The sequence below is a fragment of the Prionailurus viverrinus genome, chromosome X (genome assembly GCF_022837055.1).
Source record: "Prionailurus viverrinus isolate Anna chromosome X, UM_Priviv_1.0, whole genome shotgun sequence".
In the NCBI taxonomy this organism is placed as follows: domain Eukaryota; kingdom Metazoa; phylum Chordata; class Mammalia; order Carnivora; family Felidae; genus Prionailurus; species Prionailurus viverrinus.
This window is the reverse complement of record NC_062579.1, coordinates 105203401-105224483: the sequence shown is the minus strand read 5'-3', so window position 1 is coordinate 105224483 and position 21083 is coordinate 105203401. Positions and strand designations below refer to the sequence as shown.

The window sequence follows — 21083 nt, the reverse complement described above, 5'->3', positions numbered from 1 at the left end:
CCGAACCCGCTTCAGATCTTCTGTCCCTCTCTCTCGCTGCTCATGCTCATGCTCTCTCTCATAGAAGTGAATGAACATTTATTTAAAAAATATAAGCAGAAACCTGCTGCACATCCAAGGGCACAATTACATGGGACCCTGATTTTTGTTCATCCCACATGATCTACTTGTCATGTATTCGCTCTTTCCTGAATCATCAGGGTAGTTGTCATGGAAGGAGGGCAGGGAGATTAGCACCTGGGGTTAATTTCACCCCCCCCCCCCCATCAAAGCTCCTAAAACCATTATCTGGCTCCAGCGTCCCTGCTGGTTGTCTGTCCCCAATCAGTAAGAGTTGGCTTTGCCACTTACTGAGAGAGCTGCCTCAGCTGTCCCCTCACCTGCCTTGGCCTGAATTTCCTCATAACAGCAGGAGTGAATAATCTCCACCACATGGATCCTAAGGAGGCGTGGAAGAAGTCAGATGTTCTCAGGGCGTTGAGTGCCTGGACACAGCGGCACCCAGAAATTTGTGGATTCATGATGAGGGTGATGACGAGGGGCAGCTGGGCTCCTTAGTGCTGGTGACCGCTACATGGAGACACACTCTGGGGAACCCAAAACACAAGGGAGACACTCTAAACGTGCAGAGAGCTAGGCCACAGGTCAGCATGCTCTTGGGGGGCAGGAACACCGTCCCAAGTGAGATGTCTGCTTTAGCTCAGCAGACTCTCCGCTGTCAATGTGAACTGGATTTCTGAGTCAGTCCCCTTGAAGGGACGTTGTTGTTCTAGGCGCAGGCTCTCAGAAGTCGGGCCATCCGTATCCCTTGACCCGCTCCGTGTTGCAGAAACTCCAAGTGTCTGCCTAGGGGCACTCAGCCTTCTGTGCTGGTCTCTTGAACCGGGGAGGCCTCAGGCTGTACTTGAAGACGAAAGGGGGGACTTGCCTTGGACTTCTTGAAGTTTCACAAAGGGAAACTTCACTACGTTGGAGCCAAGAGACCAGAAGGGGGAGCTCTTGCTCCCTACCATCCGGGGCCAAGAGTGAATCCAACAAGAAGACAGGTACCTGGCAAAGCAACAGTTTCAGCCACTGTGTTACCATCCCAGCAGGAGGCAGAAAGATCTTCCTCCGCCCCCAGCAACAGCCCAGCCAATGAGAGACCGTCACAGCTCAGCCAATGAGAGACCTTCACAGCTGGGACCTGTGACTTTACTGCTGGGGACTCGCTGTTTACCGCTGTCCCTTCTCCTCTATAAGAGAGCCGGCCTCTGCTTTGTTCTCTGAATTCGCCTGTGGTTGGGCTGGAGCTTGCTTGGCCCGGATGGCAGTTCTCGGCTATTCCCAAATACGTGCATTTTGCTGGCGAAATAACTGACGGTTTTCTTTCGAAGGTTAGCAACTTCTTCACCCGGCGAGGCAAAGTCCGCACGCTCTTTGGACTTTACATCTCAATTTAGTAAGGAATGGAGTTTCCCTTTTGTGAGGTCCGGGCCCAGAGCTGCACGGCTCTCAAGAGCGCACGCAGTGGAGGGAGGGACGCCCGGGTTGAACTCTGGCTTCAGCTCCCGACCAGCTGCCTGACCTTGAGCAAGGACGCGCTCCCTGGGGGCTCAGGTTCCTCGGGCGTTGAGGGGAAATCTTGAGGGGAAATCGCAGCCCCTGCCTCATGAGGTAGCTGTGGGGTTGAGGTGAGCGGGATGGGCAGAAGCCCCAGCCCGTCCTGGCACGATGTAGGTGCTCTGCAAATGTGCTGCTCGGCGTTGGTGCTGCCTATGGGAGACAGTCGTGGCCCAGAACCCAGGAGAGGCTACCAGCTCCGGGGCAGAGAGCAGTGCACGGTGGGTCGTTCACTGATGGGCAGGGATCTCCTTTGGGGCACACACAGAGAGCAGACTCCCCTACGGGCCCGGCACTGGCTGAGGGACACAAGCTTAGGCCTGTGTGACAGGACAGGTGTCCCTGGGAGTCCTCAGCGCTGAAGGGCTGAGGCCGAGGCTGAGGCAGGTGAGAGCTAGGCCCTCCCTCCCCTGGGAGCTCCCATCAGGGAGGGAGAGTGAGCAGAGAATGTTCCAGATCCAGGGTCAGATGACAAATAGGGACCAGTGGGAGACTGTGGGCCAGGGGCAGCCAGAGGCTGTGGAGTCCAGGGGCAGCATCGGAGGCGTGGAAAGAACTTGGCTTCAAGGGAGACCCGGCTCCCAGTGGTTCCTCCAGGGACCCCCTCGTTTGCTCCTGAACGGGGGCTCCGTACCCAGAGTCTTTGATTCCGCATCCCCTTTGCTGAACTGAGGCTCCTGCCACCATCCACCTCCCATACTTGTTGTGACGATTAAAAATAACTCATTCAATGTTTGTCAGAAACCATTTTAGCACCATCCGCTTCACTAGGTGTGAAAGAACCATGAACTAGACCCTCTTCTCACGGATCATCCGTGCCAGGTGGGAGATAAAGACACTAGATAAGCAGAAGAGCTGTCGGATAAGATTAGTGCAGTGCGGAAAAAAAAGGTGAAATCATAGATGTGAATAAGTGTTGTGGAGCGTGTCCGATTGTGAACAACAGTCTGTGACAACTATCCTTCCTACCATTACAAGGGACACAAAAGAGCAATGGGACTTGGTGGCTCCGGTGGTACCCTATTCCTCCTTGTTGTGCTATTTTGAGCCATTTAGCAAGTAACCTGAAAGCCTGCTGGTTTTGAGTGGGGCCTGGTTCATGAGAAAGTCCTCTGCCCCTGCACCTCTGGCCTCCAGGGGAGTTTCTTATGAACGGGTGTCTGGAGAACGGAAGCAAACCCCCTCAGGGGCGCCTGGGTGGCTCAGTTGGTTAAGCGTCTGACTCCGGCTCAGGTCATGGGATCGTAGTTCGTGAGTTCGAGCCCCACGTCGGGCTCCGTGCTGACGGCTCAGAGCCTGGAGCCTGCTTGGGATTCTGTGTCTCCCTCTCTCTGCTTCTCTCTCTCTCTCAAAAATAAACATTAAAAAAAAAATTTTAAAAAGTAACCCACCTCAGCCCTGGCTTACCGTCATTCCCTCCCAGCAGGCATGCAACACAGTATTGATTTTATTTTGGCACATGACAAATCGTCACAAGTGGGGCAGCTGAAAACACTATGCATTGATCGCCTCACTATTCTGCACATCAGAAAAACCCAGAAGGCTCATCTAGTATCTGCTGAATGACTCACAAGGCCAAGTGAAAGCATCAGCTAGGCTGGTGCTTACCTAGAAGCTCTGGGATCCTCCTCTTTGACTCATTCAGACCTAACCCTTGAAGGGTGGAGAACAAGGTCCCCATTTCCTTGCAGCTGCCAACGAGGGGCTGCCTTCCCAGCCACCCCCATGCCTTCTCAGGGGCACTGCTTTCTCCTCGTAGTGGTCACTGCGTGTTGTGTGCTTCCTGTGCTCTGAGGCTCTCTGACTTCCTCTTCCCTTCCTCGGTAGGGAAGAGCTTTGAAAGGACTCCCTGAGTGGGTCAGGTCCACCCACATTCTTTCTGTATCTCAGGATCAACTGACTTGGGATCTTAATTACATCAGCAAAATGCCACCAGAACGGCACTCGTGCATTGTACTCGTATGTTCGATACGAGAAACGGGAATACGGGAGGCCGTGATGAGAATCTTGCTGTCTTTGTCTGCTCGGGCGACTATAATAAAGTACCATAGCCTGGGTGGCTTCAACCACAGAAATCTATTTCTCACTGTCTGGGAGGCTGGGAAGTCCAAGATGAAGGTGCTGGCGGATTCAGTGTCAGGTGAGGGCTCTCTTTCTAGCTTGCAGGTTGCTGCTGCCGTTGTCTGAATGTGTGTGTCCGTGCCCCCAATGCATATGTTGAAATCCTGATTCTCAGTGTGATGGTACTTTGAGGTGTGGGCCTTTGGCAGATCTTCATGAATAGGCTGTGTGCCCTTGTAAAAGGGGCCCCGGAGAGTTCCCCCATCCCCTCAGCCACGCGAGAACATGACAAGAAGACAGCTGTCTGTGAACCAGGAAACAGGTTCTCCCCATACACTGAATCTGCCAGTGCCTTGATGAGGGCCTTCCCAGCCTCCAGAACTCCAAGAAATTCATTTCTGTTTTTTCGAGTCACCCAGTCTACGGTGTTTTGGTAGAGCTGCCCTAACAGACCAAGACAGCTGCCTTCTCGCTGTGTCCTCACAGGGTGGAGGGCGAGAGCAAGCTTTCTATTTTCTTCTTATAAGGGCACTAATCCCATCGTGGCTGTTCCACCTTCATGACCTCTCCCAAACCTATTTACCTCCCAAGGGGCCCACGTCCAAACACCATCACACTGGGGGTTAGGGCTTCAACACATGAATGTGGAGGGGGAGACACAGACATTTAGTGCATAGCACTTGCCTACCACACAAGCCAAAAGTGGACAGCTGCTGTACTACGGTCCCACCTGGGACAGCCCTGAAGGACAGTGAAGGGTAAGCCTCCCAAAGGGAAGATTTTGAGCAGAGGTACAAGTGTATGGCCATGCACAGGCTGTGTTCGAGTCATTGGCTGAATGGTCGGGGACTTTGAGGATACGTGGTTGAAAATGCGGGACAAGGAGGTCTGGAGAGGATGTATGTGGATATACACCCCCCCAGACAGACATCCGATGTGAAGATACGTGTGTCTCATGAGGGTGACCAGCGAAGAATAACCTTACCGGTGCAGAAGTTTAGTGATCTAATGAATAAAGTATCCATTGTGTAGATCTCAATCAGCCTCTTCGACCACACTTGCATCCTCCCCAGTGGGCTCAAATGTAAAGTCGCCAATGTGGCAGGGGTGGAGATTATGCTAAAAGTAATAACTTCTTTTTTTAATTTTTAAAAATTTTAATTTCTTGGGGCGCCTGGGTGGCGCAGTCGGTTAAGCGTCTGACTTCAGCCAGGTCACGATCTCGTGGTCCGCGAGTTCGAGCCCCGCGTCAGGCTCTGGGCTGATGGCTCGGAGCCTGGAGCCTGTTTCCGATTCTGTGTCTCCCTCTCTCTCTGCCCCTCCCCCGTTCATGCTCTGTCTCTCTCTGTCCCCAAAATAAATAAACGTTGAAAAAAAAATTAAAAAAAAAATTTTTAATTTCTTTAAATATTTGTTTATTTTTGAGAGAGAGAGAGAGAGAGAGAGAGAGAGCGAGAGCGAGCATGAGCAGGGGAGGGGCAGAGAGAGAGGGAGACACAGAATCCGAAGCAGGCTCCAGGCTCCGAGCCGTCAGCACAGAGCCTGATGTGGGGCTTGAATTCACGAGTGGTGAGATCATGACCTGAGCCACAGTGGGATGCTTAACTGACTAAGCCACCCAGGCGCCCCTAGAAGTAATAACTTCCAATAAGCAGAATTTGCTGTATATAAGCATCTGACATCATTTGTTTTTCCCTCCTGTAGTCAGGATTCACAGGCGTTGAAATCAAAGGGTGGAAATGGAAGTACCCTCCTGTCACTTTATCACTAAAACCTTCCCATGCCTCTTGCTTTAGGCTTTTCTGAACCAGAGGTCTTCATCCCAAAGGGAGAAAAGCTTTCACTGAGGAACACAGTCGTGATTCCATGGAGAGGGAATTGAGACTGCTAGCTGGCCATTTTGGTTCCCTCAGCCCTCTCCATCAAAAGCCAAAGAAGGGGGTCCCATACTGGCTGGGGTGATGAAAGCAGACAATCAAAGGGAATGGGTTCCTGCTACTCCAGGAGCTAAGAAAGAGTATGTCCAGTACGTCCAAAGAGCTTAACTACTCTCCCTTCATGTGATTCGATTGTGGAAAATTGCAACAACCCATTTAAGGCAGGACATCTTAGTGGCCCAGATGCTTCAGCAATTAAGTTTTGAGTCCTGCTACGAGGCAAAGAACCCTGACCATGACCTGAGATGCTACCTCAGGGGGAAGGGAATGAGAAATGGGTAGTGAAAGAAAGCAGGTTTAAATACCAGCTACAACCATGGGACCTGCCACAGAAACCGGCACTGTAATAATATTCAGCTTGATGAGTTAATACATCCCTCTCCCCAGGTAAGAAAACAAAGAAACAAACAACAAACTATGCTTTCATAGGAAATTCTTAGGGCCATAGCCCAGCTTTTATTGATGGAGAACCATAAAATTGAAAGACTACGTTCCTTTTTATCTTGGCCTCTAGAAGGGAATTTTCTTGACTACAACGTTTTGGGGAGCTTCAACACTACCCTATTCCATCTTACAACATAGGCAATTCGCCTTTGCTTCTGAGTGGTCTTTGCAAGAACACAATTCTCTGCTTTTCTTGTGATTAACGTTCTTGAGATGGCAGCAGGATTCCAGGTTTTCTAGTACCTTCTCAAGCTGCTGAATCAAGACTGCTCTTTTAAACCTGAAAATAAAGACAAATTTAAGGAACCAGAAGATACCTAAAGCATCTATAATGTGCTAGTCATAGTAGTGGATACAAAATAGAGCCTACGATCTCCATGGGAATACAAAATGCATCCTCTTGGGAAAATGTAGTCTAGCAAAATACCAAGAGTGTTATCAGTTGAGGGCCCATACCCTCCCCTGCCCAGACTATGATGGCCAGGGCTTGGTTTTGCCCCTGTTCAGCATTGGGCACAACTGCTTTAAAAAAAAAATGAGGAGTTCTTTAAAAAAAAAAATGGAGAGTTCTTTTTTCCACCTACCTTGCAGCTTCCTTGACGGTAAATTCAACAAATTGTTTTTTGACTACAAGAGGCCCTTGAACCTCTTCAAACAAGGTGAAAATCCTTTCATACCCTGAAAATAATTTTTAAAATTCAGTATTTTTAAAAACACAAAGATGGCTTAGAACTCATTCTTAGTGCATCCACTGCCTCAGCAATCATCCCTCATGGGCTAGAGGGCTGCATAGTGTTTGTGTTTCGAATGCTTACTAAGGAAACTATTGTAAACACCAAGCAAGCCAAACAGACAATTTTAAGAGGTGTATCGGGAATTTCGAGACCAGTTAAAGAGAAACCATCCTAAATTCTGTAAAAACCCAATTCAGCCAAAGGATGAGTCCAAGAGGTGGGTTGGATCTATTCTAAATCATAGAATGAGACTTCCCATGGTTTTATTAAGAGCCATCCTGTCACTACTTACTTCGTCCAAACTTCCGAACTTCCTTCATTAATTGATGTTTTATATCACTGTTAATTTTCTGTGCCAGAGCAGCACTCATTGGCACTTCCTTTGGCACAACTCCTGTCGAAGGCACCGCTGGGACTTTTGGGTCACCTACGGAGACACTGCTGTTTTTGGCTCCTCCTCCAGGTGAATTACTACCAGGTTTGTGAGACAGGCCGTCTTTAGCGAAGTCATCAGAGAGCGAATCCTGTTGGTTGAGTGGAATACCATTTCCTGCCACATTCGTAACTGCTGGTGCAGCAGCATTTGGCAAGAAGCCATCAGGTGGGGTTGGATTATTTTTCATCTTCTTGTCACGGACTTTGTGAGTGACAGTGGCTCCTGAAAACCAAATTAAGAGATTGAGCTGTGAGGCAGGTGCATTTCATCACCCCCAGGGGTACATCCCCGGGCTCTGCACTTTTGAGAAAATTCTTTGTTTCTTAAAGCGGAAGTAGATACCAAGTGGAAATATCAGATCCCACGAGTAGGTCTCCATAAAGATCATACCATAAGTCACTTTTTCTCTCTTGGCACTAGGAATACATACAGAAATGCAGTTTGACAGTACAACTAACAAACACTCACAGAGCTCTGACACTCGTGATTTAATGCCTCCTCGATGCCCTTCACAAGGTGGAAAGCAGAATATCTATCTTACTTGATGCCAAGATATCTGATATTGGCACTCCATCACCAAGAATCCCAGTCCGTATATGATCCTCCCCATTTGTCTTTTCTGTCTCAGAAAGGTGAATTTCCTTTTGTTCCAAGTCTGACACCCCTGCTTCATATACTCAGCCCCCTCTGTGCCAGACACTGCCGAGTGCTGGGCGATCGGCATCGAGACAATCCCTGCCCTTATGGAACTTAGATCCTCGTGGGGAGGTCAGGTGGTACAAGTAAAAAGGGGAAAGGAAATAATGACGTGTGAATTCGTGTTGGGAAGGAAGACATTGGGGATGTGACAGAGAGTAGGAGAGGGAGCCTCCAGGACCCTGTGGTCAGGCAGGGCCCTCTGAGGAGGTGACCCCTGGGCAGAGTCTGGAACAGGAGACAGGGCGGCCTGTGCACGTGAGGAGGACTTCTGGCTGCCGTGAGGGCCAGTGCAGCGCCCTAGGAGGGGACGAGCCGGGGCCGTGGAGCAAAGGACAGAGGCAGAGAGAGCAAGGAGGACACCCAGAGGACGCGTGCAGGGGAGGAGGGCAGGCCCGGGTCCTGCAGAGCGTGTAGACCAGCGTCGGGAGCTCCGATTCTGTTCTGAGTGCTCGGGGGAGTTGGTGGCGGGTTTCGCGATGGACGTGGCAGGATCGGATTTCCGTGCGCACGGGGTCAGTCGGGCTGCAGGGCGGTGATGGGTCAGGAGGGTCAAGTGGGAGAGCAGGGAAATCAGATGAGAAGTTGTTGTAGCAGCTTGGGGACAGAGGGTGGCAGCACAGACTAGAGGGATAGAGACCAAGGGTGATCCAGGCAAGGGTGATACAAAGGGTGATACTGGGAGTTAAGCTGCCTGTACTTGTTAAGGGGTGGAGGTGAGAGATGAAGAACAGAATAACAAGAGGAGTCATGAGTGAATCTAAGTGTTTTGTCCTGAACCCCTGGAGGAAATAATAGTGCCAGGTGTGTGCAGGCTGTTAGGCAATCGCTCACAAGTGTCACAGATGTGGTCAATCTGTCCTGATTCTGGTTCAGTGACCCCAGGTTGGTAGCTTGAACTAGTCTATGGTGGGGCTATTTACACTATGGATATCTGCAAATCTAACTATTGGAGCTTCTAGGCCTTCCGTGGCTCCCATAACGCTGGACAGCAGGTTGTTACACCTTTATAAATATTACACGGATGGGGTGCCTGGGCGGCTCAGTCGGTTCACCTTCTGACTTCGGCTCAGGTCATGATCTCATGGTTTGTGAGTTCAAGCCCTGCGTCTCACTCAGAGCCTGGGGCCCGCTTTGGATTCTGTGTTCCCCTCTCTCTCTCTCTGCCCCTCCCCCCACTTACTCTCTGTGTGCGTGTGTCTCTCTCTCAAACATAAATAAACATTAAAATTTTTTTTAATTATTAAATAAATAAATAAATAAATGTTACACCAATGGATGGTATTATTTGCTGAGATCGAGAAGGCTGAAAGTAGGGCATTTTTGGAGAGGAAGAAGGTCAGAAGTTCAGGCAGAACCAATTGTATTTTAGGTATGTAGTAGACGCTGATTGGAGGGGTCATGTAAGCTGTTGTATTTGAGTCTGAAGTTCAGGAGAAAGTTGTAGTCTAGAGGTATAAAGGTGAGAGTTCTTGCAGTATGAATAATATTTAAAGTTCTAAGACTGTGTGGAATCGCCTAAGGGGAGAGCGGGTTGAAGAGACAAGGGCCCAAGATCCAGCTTTGGGCCCCTGCAGAATTACAGGTGGGAAAGAAGAGGAAAAAATCAGAAAAGGGAGAAGGAAAAGGGGTCACTAGCCAGGGGATAAGGAATCCAGGAGAACATGGTGTCTGGGAACCAAGCAGGTTTCCATGGAGCCCAGAGTGAACAAATACATCACATGCTTCTGAGAAATGAATGCCAAAGTGTAGCAGCCACTGGTGAAATGGACGCTAACAGCTTCACTAGACTATGGTTAAGAAGCAGCCAGACTGTACTGGGTTAGAGCAGGAACACAACGTGAAGACAAGGAGAATATGAGCAGATCCATCCTGGTGGTGAGCCCATCATCTTTTTGTGTGTCCGGAACCTGCTTATTCTACAGCTTTTTAAAAAATGTTTATTTACTTGAGAGAGAGAAAGAGAGGGAGACGATCCAAAGTGGGCTCTGCTTTCAGTTGACAGCTGAAACCCCGGTGTGGGGCTCAAACTCGCAAACCGTGAGATCGTGACCCAAGCCAAAGTCAGACGCTTAGCCAAATGAGCCACCCAGGTGCCCTGGGAACCTGCTTGTTCTAACTCTTACACTGCCCAAATGGTTGGACCCAACGTACAGACCTGCCCCTCCGCTTGCAAACATGTTCGTACCTGTCCATCCCTCAAGGACATAACTATATATTTCCTTTGACCTGGCTGAGCCCTAGAGATGGGGTTCCCCTCTCTTTCCTGTTCGCTTAACCTTGGTGACGTACTTGGCCTTCTCTTAGATGATGGGCAGCTGCTGGGCTTCCTAGGACGTTTCATCTGTTTTTGTTGCCCTGCTTCAACCTGATATCCTTTGTCATTCTTTATTTGCTGAAAAACATCAGTGAACACATTCCATTAAAGGCAAAATCCAATCATTGCAAAATTGCACTCTTCATATGCACAGACAGCCATGCATTTATATTATTAATATAAGTTTGAATCATGGTCCAAAGATTTATATTCACTTAGCCCGCACCATGTTTTCAGAAAATGCGATCCAATTTTAGTATAACCTAAGTGAAATGAGGAGAAGGTAAAATACAAGGTTTTTGTACAAAACCAAACATGGGACAACCACGTTTGCTAAGATTGCTGGAGAATGAGTGGCTTTCATCAGTCAAGCTTATAAACCCACAGTTATCTCTTCGGAGAAGCACACACCATTTTGCTTCAGCTTTTGTTGGGGAAAAAAGAAAATACCTTTTTTGTCCTTTTGTGCTTTAACTCTATTAACAAATACTGATTAACACTTTATTAAATGATACATGGAGACGGTAAAAGGTAGAATAGACTGAACGTGTAAATCTCCCCACCTCTAACCTTATCGAGATTTAAATATGTCATCCTTGGAGCTGGGTGGGTATAGGGAGTTCTTTTCAGTGTTGGCGGATAAAACAGGAAGTCAAGGGTGTAATAGGTTAGCTAAAAGCTGTTTTCATCAAAGGATAACTGCCTTGTCTGAATACAGTTGTGATAAAAAAAAATATTTTCCCAGCACGTTTGCGCTTCCCATAAAAGAGGAATCCAGAATGGTGAAAACATTTTCATTGAGCATTTAGTCTCCAATAGGTACTGTTCTAAATGCTCTACACTAACTCAATCCTCCACCAAGCCCTCTGACTTAGGTGTGATTATTATCTCTCTTGTGAAAAATGAGGAAACCAAGGCACAGGAAATTAAGAAAAACTCCAGTTAACTGAGGAGTTTGGGGTGAGGTGGCTAACTTTAAGTCTTGTGTTGTTACCGAAGAATTTGTTGCATGTTCCGTGCCTTTATGTCAATGATCTCTCCAACGAGAGCAGCTATGATCCTCTTTGCCCGCGTGCTTCAATAGTCAAGTCAGTATGTCTCTCTCATGCACACTATACACATCTCCCATTAAGATGTCCATAGGACAATCCAACTATGGCAACATCAGCTAGTACTTCAATTTCAAGAGGAACACTTATTTTCTAGATAGAGCACTAATGACTTGAAAAATGGAAACAGAGAGTGTAAACTGTGATCTCAATACGAAGGGAGTTACTGGGGGGTGGGGTGGGAACAAATATAGACTCTGGAGCCAGAAAGATGTGGACTCAAATCCTGGCTCTATCTTTTGTCAACTGTGTCATTCAGAGCAACACGTTTGACCACTGTTAGCCTTGATTTCTTATTATGAAAGGGGGGATAGTCATACTCATCTACAAAACGGTGGTAAGTATTAAATGGGATCATTTAAAACACCAGCTTCTACTCCAATAAATGGCAACCACTCTTTCTGTTCAACTAACACACTCTTGGATAAGGAGGCTCCTACTTTCTGTTCACATGAGATTCCTTGTATCATACTTTGTCCCTTAAATAAATAGAAGTAGAGCACATGACTTACATTCATCGTTTGAAGAAGAAAATAATTATACAAAGAATACCACAATTTAGGCAGAAATAGTCATAGTTATCTTACCTTATTATCATCTTGAAGCAGATAGCTGAGAGTATAAAGTCTTTTAGGTTGTTCTGGATTAGTCTTTTGAGATGGAGAAGCTGTTGTCTTCAGATTCTTCTCATAGTTAGCTATTTGTTTGAGTAGAGCACTCCAATGGGAAAGTGGGTAATCAGTGGAAAAGACTTTGATGCTATACAGCTTAAATGTACTATCCATTAGGGAGGACATGGCCACTGTTGGCGATGTGCGCCATGGCAACAGAGTTTAGAATCTCATATCTACGATCTCTATTATATTTTAGAATCTAGAATCATCACCCCTCAGCTAAGTCATTATTCAGTCCACCATCACTACTGCCTATAGGCTCACCACTAGGTCCAGAACAATTCCCTTTTGCTTCAAGCTAGGTTTAAGAGTGGGCTGACCTCCCTTATACCAGCATCCCAACTAAAGGACCATACTTGTTCTCCTTTTGGAAGAACCTAAGCTCCATGGAGTTCTTTTACACTTAGTCCATAGAACCTTGAGTACTGGGCCTTAACCTCTTTGGATGATTTGATTAAACCTACATTCTTCTCAGAAAGACCCCTTACAAACAAAACTCGATGTATAATTTCAAGGGTGTGCCCAGCCTAAGATCTGTTAAACTTAATGGACGGATGATCCCACTGGAAATCAACAAATGGGGCAAAGAAGCTTCATAGACTGACACAAATTATCCTGCATACTATCAGTTAAATTATTTTCCTGTAAATAAGGAATTCTCTGCTGAACTCATAACTATAGGCAGTGTGATATAGTATTAGAGTGTGCAGTCTCTGGAATCTTATAGATCCACATTCCGCCACTTTTCAATTGGCTAAACCTGGCAGAACCAGTTAAATTCTTATTCAAAATTTCTATTACCATAAAATAAGCGTAAAACAGTATCTACCTCATTGGGCTGCTTTAAGGATTACAAGAGATAAAGCATGAAGAGGATAGTGTATGTGATGCTCAACACACATCTCCCCTTATGCTTGAGAAAAATAAACGTGGACTGGGTAGATGTAGGGATTCAGTGAAAAAGGGTATTCTAAATATTAAAGTATTACAAAGTAACCTACTCATGCAATAAACATGCAAGCTAAACTTGATATTTTGATAATCCACAAATGTCCTAAACAAAATCTTGTCTATCTTTGGCGGATCAATCACCTTCTAGTTAAGTAGTCTGACTACCACATGCAACATCATAAACATTTCCAGATGTCAAAACTTGCTACAAAGCTACAATAATTAAGACCATGTGGTACCGACGTAAGAATTGACATAGAGGCCAAAGGAACAAACCTGAGAGTCCAGAAATAAACCCTTAATCTATGATCCGTTGAAATTCGACACGGGTGCCAAGACTATTCAATGGGAAATGAAGTCTTTTCAACAAATGTTGCCAGGAGAACTGGACATCCATAAATAAAGGATGAAGTCAGACCCCTTCCTCACACCATAAACAAAAATGACCCAAAGTGGACCATAGACCTCAATGTAAGCAAATAGTAAGTGCCAACCACAAAAGAGCTTTGTTAGCAGGAAAAAAAAACAACAAGAGCATTCACTCATGTTTTAATTCATTGTCGAAAATCTAAATTCAAAAATTAAAAATAAAGAGAAAATAAGCATAAAGAAATACAAAGGGGGCTCCTGGGTGGCTCAGTCGGTTAAGTGCTGATTCTCGATCTCGGCTCAGGTCATGATCTCACAGTTTGTGAGTTGGAGCCCTGCGTTGGGTTCTGTGCTGACAGCGTGGAGCCTACTTGGGTTTCTCCTTCTGGTTCTCTACCCCTCCCCCACTCTCTCTCACTCTCAAAATAAATAAACTTAAAAAAAGAAATACAAAGTAAAAGCACAAATTAACTTGCTAAATACAGTCCAAATATTATCTGTAATTATAATAAATATAAATAGACTACACTTGCCAGTAAAGGTTGCCAGTAAGGATTTTTTTAATATAATTTATTGTCCAGTTGGCTAACATACAGTGTATATAGTGTGCTTTTGGTTTGGCGGGTAGATTCCCGTGATTCATCACTTACATACAACACCCAGTGTTCATCCCAACTAAGTGCCCTCTTCAATGCCCATCACCCATTTTCCCTTCTCCCCCACCCCCATCAACCCTCAGTTTGTCCTCAGTGTTTAAGAGTTTCTTACGGTTCACCTCCCTCTCTCTCTGTTTGTAACTATTTTTTCCCCTTCCCTTCCCCCATGGTCTTCTGTTAAGTTTCTCAAGGTCCATGTATGAGTGAAAACATATGATATCTGTTTTTCTCTGACTGACTTATTTCACTTAGCATAGCACCCTCCAGTTCCATCCACATTGCTGCAAATGGCAGGATTTCATTCTTTCTCATTGCCAAGCAGTATTCCATTGTATATACAAACCACGTCTTCTTTATCCATTCATCAGTTGATGCACATTTGGGCTCTTTCCATAATATGGTTATTGTTGAAAGTGCTGCTATCAACATTGGGGTACAAGTGCCCCTATGCACCAGCACTCCTGTATCCCTTGGGTAAATTCCTAGCAGTGCTATTGCTGGGTTGTAGGGTAGATCTATTTTTAATTTTTTGAGGAACCTCCACACTGTTTTCCAGAGCAGCTGCACCAGTTTGCATTCCCACCAGCAGTGCAAGAGGGTTCCCATTTCTCCACATCCTCTCCAGCATCTTTTGTTGCCTGAGTTGTTAATTTTAGCCACTCTGATTGGTGTGAGGTGGTGTCTCAATGTGCTTTTGATTTGTATTTCCCTGATGATAAGTGATGTTGAACATCTTTTCACGTGTCTGTTGGCCATCTGGAGGTCTTCTTTGGAAAAGACATGTCTATTCATGTCTTCTGCCCATTTCTTCACAGGATTATTTGTTTTTTGGGTGTTGAGATTGGTAAATTCTTTATAGATTTTGGATATTAGCCCTTTATCCCATGTGTAATTTGCAAACATCTTTTCCCATTCCAGTGGTTGCCTTTTAATTTTGATGATTGTTTCCTTTGCAGTGCAGAGACTTTTATCTTGCTGAGGCCCCAATAGTTCATTTTTGCTTTTATTTCCCTTGCCTTTGGTGACATGTCGAGCAAGAAACTGCTTTGGCTGAAGTCAAAGAGGTTGTTGCCTGTATTCTCCTCTAGGGTTTTGATGGCTTCCTGTCTCACATTTAGGTCTTTCATCCATTTTGAGTTTATCTTTGTGTATGGTGTAAGCAAGTGATCCACTTTCATTCTTCTGCATGTTGCTGTCCAGTTCTCCCAGCACCATTTGTTGAAGAGACTGTCTTCTTTCCATTGGATACTCTTTCCTGCTTTGTCAAATATTAGTTGGCCATATGTTTGTGGGTCCATTTCTGGGTTCTCTGTTCTGTTCCATTGGTCTATGTGTGTGTTTTTGTGCCAACACCATACTGTCTTAATGATTACAGCTTTGTAGTAGAGGCTAAAGGCTGGGATTGTGATGCCTTCTACTTTTCTTTTCTTTTTCAGGGTTGCTTTGGCTATTCGGGGTCTTTTGTGGTTCCATACAAATTTTAGGATTGTTTGCTCTACCTTTAAGAAGAATGCCAGTGCAATTTTGACTGGGATTGCATTGAACATGTAAATTGCTCTGAGTAGTCATGACATTTTAACAATATTTGTTTTTTGAATCCATGAGCATGGAATGTTTTTCCGTTTCTTTGTGTCTTCTTAAGTTTCCTTCGTAAGTTTTCTATAGGTTTCATCATACAGATCTTTTACATCTTTGGTTAGGTTTATTCCTAGGTATTTTATGGTTCTTGGTGCAATTGTAAATGGGATTGATTTATTGATTTCTCTTTCTGTTGCTTCATTATTTGTGTATAGAAATGCAAATGATTTCTGTACATTGATTTTGTATCCTGTGACTTTCCTGAATTCATGTATCCTGCGACTTTGCTGAATTCATGTATCAGTTCTAGCAGCCTTTTGGTGGAGTCTTTCTTGAGGGTTTTTATTAAGAAATGATGCTGTATTTTGTCAAATGCTTTTTCTGCGTCTATTGACAGGATCATATGGTTCTTATCCTTTCTTCTATTAATGTGATGTATCACATTGATTGATTTGTGAATATTGAACCAGCCCTACAGCCCATGAATTAATCCCACTTGATCATGGTGAATAATTCTTTTAATATGCTGTTGAATTCAATTTGCTAGTAACTTGTTGAGAACTTTTGCATCCATGTTCATCAAGGATATTGGCCTGTCATTCTCCTTTTTGTGGGGTCTCTGTCTGGTTCAAGAATCAAGGTAATGCTGGCTTCATAGAATGAGTCTGGAAGCTTTCCTTCAGTTTCTATTTTTTGGAACAGCTTGAGAAGGATAGGTATTAACTCTGCTTTAAATGTCTGGTAGAATTCCCCTGGAAGCCATCTGGCTCAGGACTCTTATTTGGTAGGGGATTTTTATAACCGATTCGATTTCTTCACTAGGTATGGTTCTGTTCAATTTTCTACTTCTTCGCGTTTGAGTTTTGGTAGTGTGTTGGTGTCTAGGATTTGTCCATTTCTTCCAGGTGGTCCAGTTTGTTGGCATATAATTTTTCAGAGCATTCCCTGATAATTGCTTGTATTTCTGAGAAATCGGTTGTAATAAATCTATTTTCACTCGTGATTTTATCTATTTGGGTCCTCTCTCTTTTCTTTTTGAGAAATCTAGCTAGGGGTTTATCAATTTTGTTTATTTTTTCAAAAAACCAACTCTTGGTTTCGTTGATCTGCTCTATAGTTTTTTTAGATTCTATATTGTTTATTTCTGCTCTGATCTTTATTATTTCTCTTCTTCTGCTGGGCTTAGGCTGCCTTTGCTGTTCTGCTTCTAGTTCCTTTCGGTGTGCCATTAGATTTTTGTATTTGGGATTTTTTCTTGTTTCTTGAGGTAGACCTGGATTGCAATGTATTTTCCTCTTAGTACTGCCTTTGCTGCATCCCGAAGGGTTTGGACTGTCATGTTTTCATTTTCATTTGCTTCCATGTGTATTTTTTATTTCTTCTTTAATTGCATGGTTGACCCATTCATTCTTTAGCAGGATGTTCTTTAGCTTCCATGCATTTTGAGGTTTTCCAAACTTTTTCTTGTGGCTTATTTGAAATTTCATAGCATTGTGAGCTGAAAATATGCATGGTATGGTCTCAATTCTTTTATATTTATAGAGGGCTGTTTTGTGACCCTGTTTTGTGATCTATCTTGGAGAGAATGTTCCATGTGCACTTGAGAAGAATGTGTATTCTGCTGCTTTTGGATGAAACGTTATGAATATATCTGTCAAATCCATCTGGTCCAGTGTATCATTCAGGGTCATTGTTTCTTTATTGGTTTTCTGCCTAGATGATCTGTCCATTGCTGTTAAGTGGAGTATTAAAGTCCCCTGCAGTTACAGTATTCTTATCAATAAGATTGCTTATGTTTGTGAATAATTTACTTATATATTTGGGTGTTCTAAATTGGGGGCATAAACGTTTATAATTGGTTAGCTCTTCTTGATGGATAGACCCCATTATTATGACGTAATGCCCTTCTTCATCTCTTGTTCCAGTCTTTAGTTTAAAATCTAGTTTGTCTGATATAAGTATGGCAACTCCAGCTTTCTTTTGGCTTCAGTAGCACGATAGTTCTCCAGCCCCTCCCTGTCAATCTGAAGGTGTCCTCAGGTCTAAAACAGGTCTTTTTTAGATAGCGTATAGATGGATCTTGTTTCTCATCCATTCCAATACCCTATGTCTTTTGAGTGGAGCATTTAGTCCATTTGCATTCAGCATTATTATTGAAAGAGATGGATTTAGAGTCATTGTGCTATCTGTAGGTTTCATGCTTGTAGTGATGTCTCTGGTTCTTTGTAGTCTTTGCAGCATTCCACTCACAGAGTCTCCCTTAAGATCTCCTACAGGCTGGTTTAGTGGTCATGAACTCCTTCCGCTTTTGTTTGTCTGGGAAAGCCTTCATCTCTCCTATTCTTAATGACAGCCTTGCTGGATAAAGGATTCTTGGCTGCCTCTTTTTCCTATTCAGCACATTGACTATTTCCTGCCACTCCCTTCTGGCCTGCCAAGTTTCAGTGGCTAGGTCTGCTACTACCCTTATGTGTCTACCCTTATAGGTTGAGGCCCGTTTGTCCCTAGCTGCCTTCAGAATTCTCTCTTTATCTTTGAATTTTGCCAGTTTCGCTATAATATATCGTTGAGAAGACCTATTCCCGTTACGTCTGAAGGAAGTTCTCTGTGCCTCCTGGATTTGGATGCCTGCTTCCTTCCCCAGATTGGGGAAGTTCTCAGCTGTAATTTGTGCAAGTACACTTCTTCCCCTTTCTCTCTCTCTTCTTCTGGAACTCCTATGATATGGATATTATTACATTTCATTGAGTAACTTAGTTCTCTAATTGTCCCCTCGTGGTCTAGTATTTTTTCTCTCTCTCTTTTTCTCAGCTTCATCATTTTCCATAATTTTATCTTCTATTTCACTTATTCTCCCCTCTGCCTCTTCCAGCCTCGCTGTCCCTGCATCTAGCTTATTTTGCACCTCATTTATAGCATTTCTTAATTCATCATGACTATTATTTAGTTCCTTGATCTCTGCAGCAATAGATTCTCTGCTTTCTTCTATGCGTTTTTCAAGTGGAGTGATTCATCTTCTATTATTCTAAATTCTTGATCAGATATATTGTTTATATCTGTTTTGAGAAATTCTTTAGCTGTCATTTCTTCCTGGAATTTCTTTTGAGGAGAATTCTTCTGTTTCATCATTTTGGCTAGTTTTCTGTCCCTTATGTGTTTTAAAAGCTTGTCAAGTGTCCTGCACCTGCAAGCACTACTATATTAAGGAGGGATCATACACTGTCCAGGCCCTGGCCCTTCAGGGAGTATTTTGGGAGTGTGTTACATGCTCTCTGCTGTTGTGACTCTGGTTGCTTTATCTTCCTACTCACAGTGGTGGTTTGGACCCTCCACCACGTGTGGTTTGATTTGTTAGTTGAAGTAACCCTGGGAAAAAATTTTTAAATGGGGGTGGTGGTGGTGGAATAAGCCTTATCCCATACAAAGAGACAAATGACAGGGGCAAGGAAAAAGAAGAGAAAAGAAAATTGACCAGGTAGAGAAACTATATGGCTTAATCCAGAGAGAAAGAGGAAAATAAAGAAGGAGATGCAGAACAAATGTAAAGAGAATAGCTTAAGTATGTCTGCTTAAACAAACTAACAACCAGAATAACCAGACTAGAGAAGGAGAGAAATAAGAGGAAGAAAAGGGAGAAAAAAAAAAGATATATATATATATATATATATATATATATATATATATAAATGTAATAAGAATTGCCCCCAGATTAAATCAGAAAATGCAAAACTGCTGGGTGTCTTGGAACCAGTGGCAGCACTGGTCTGGAGGAGGGGTTGTCTGGTTGGTCAGCATCAATCTTACATTTTAAAAAAGTTCATGTTTATTTATTTTTGAGAGGGAGAGAAAGAGAGAAAGAACAGGGAGACACAGAATCCAAAGCTGGTTCCAGGCTCTGAGCTGTCAGCACAGAGCCCGACAGGGGGCTCGAACCGGGGAGCCATGAAATCCTGCCCTGAGCTGAGGTCAGATGCTAAACCAACTGAGCCACCCAAGCGCCCCAGGTCAGCAATGATCTTGCTTGGGTAGACACGTAGTTACCAGGCACGGAGGGGCGTGGTTTGGTGTAAGCGGGCTCGTCTCCACCCTGGCCCCTGGCCCATTCCCTGAAGCCCCCCACCTTGCTGGTGATTGGGAGAAAACTGGCGACACTCCATTCTCTCCTCCCTGGACTGGGTGTCCCAAACCACCCTGTTCAGGGTGCCCTCACAGTGCTGTGTGGGCGTGAGCAGCCTTTTTTTTTTTTTTTTTCACTCCACAGTCCCCCACGCCTCCCAGGTGCTCGGCTGGGACCTAAACCCCGATGTCTTAAAAGGTCCCACTCTGTGCTCCCTGGTACCAGGAAAGTGCCGCCCCGCCCCGCCAATAAATGGCCTCTGGCTGGCGGGCGCAGTCTTTGTCCTTTGAGTGGTTATATACTTGCTTCCCCCAGCACTCGAGGGAGGGGACTGCTTTCTCCCACTGCCAACTGCCCCTCTGAACCAGTTACCAGTTCCGGGGCTGGCTCCCTCCTCCCCAGGGGCGCCAACTGGGCAGCCGGCCCCAGTCGGGAACGAGCCCTGCAGTTAGAGATTGGATCTTTCTCCGTTTTTTTCCAGTCCCCGGTCCGTGGTCTTTCTCTTGTGTAAATACAATCCTACACCCCCACGGCCTCTCTTTCTCTTCCCTCTGTCTCTCTGCAGAAGGGGATCCCTCCCCTGCGTGCCTACGCCACCCATTTATCTCTCCCAGTTCGCAATCACACATCCGTGGCCCACCAAGTTGTCCCCGTGAGCCCCTGGAGACGTCTCTGTCACTCTTCAGCCCAGACTCTTGGAATTCCAAGTCCTCTGGCCTCAACACTGCTGTGTTTGAGGGACAAGGGCACTTCGGATCCCCCTACTTCCCCGCCAGGTTGATCACCTTCTCTAGTAAGGATTTTTTTTTTTTAATCTAGTTACATGTTTTTTAAAAGAGAAACATTTAAAATATGAGAACACAGAGTGATTATTAAAAAAATAACATTTTTTACCAGGCAAATATTTTTTATGCCAGGCAAATATTAAGCAAAATAAAGCTGAGGTGATTATATTAATGTCAGATAAAAGAGACTTTAACAATGCATTATTACAGGAGCGCCTGCGTGGCTCAGTGGGCTGAGCATAGGACTTCGCCTCAGGTCATGATCTCACAGTTTGTGGGCCCGACCCCCTTGTCGGGCTCTGTGCTGACAGCTCAGAGCCTGGAGCCTGCTTTGGATTCTGTGTCTCCCTCTCTCTCTGCCCCTCGCCGGTTCACACTCTGTCTCTCTCTCAAAAATAAATAAACAATTGCAGACAAACACTGCATTATCACAGTGCAAAAGTCACTATAAAATAACTACATTTTATTTCACCAGAAATGTTTGACGACTGTCCACTCACATAAACCTAATAAAATAGCCTCCAAGACACATAAAGCAAGAACAAGTAGAGCTACTGAAGGAAGTTGAAAAATTCACCTTTATTGTGGAAGATTTTTTAACACAATTCTCTACATTA

General features: G+C 44.9%; 1 protein-coding gene across 1 annotated transcript; it reads right to left on the bottom strand.

The window, feature by feature from the left end:
* Positions 1 to 6021: 6021 nt before the first annotated feature.
* Positions 6022 to 12146, bottom strand: LOC125157530 (integrator complex subunit 6-like). Its single transcript, XM_047844344.1, has 5 exons — positions 11924 to 12146; positions 10203 to 10305; positions 7071 to 7436; positions 6629 to 6722; positions 6022 to 6324 (listed from the first exon to the last, which is right to left on the bottom strand). The coding sequence occupies exons 1-5, from the start codon at positions 12131 to 12133 to the stop codon at positions 6162 to 6164; spliced, it is 936 nt and encodes a 311-aa protein (XP_047700300.1). The 5' UTR covers positions 12134 to 12146; the 3' UTR covers positions 6022 to 6161.
* Positions 12147 to 21083: the final 8937 nt, after the last annotated feature.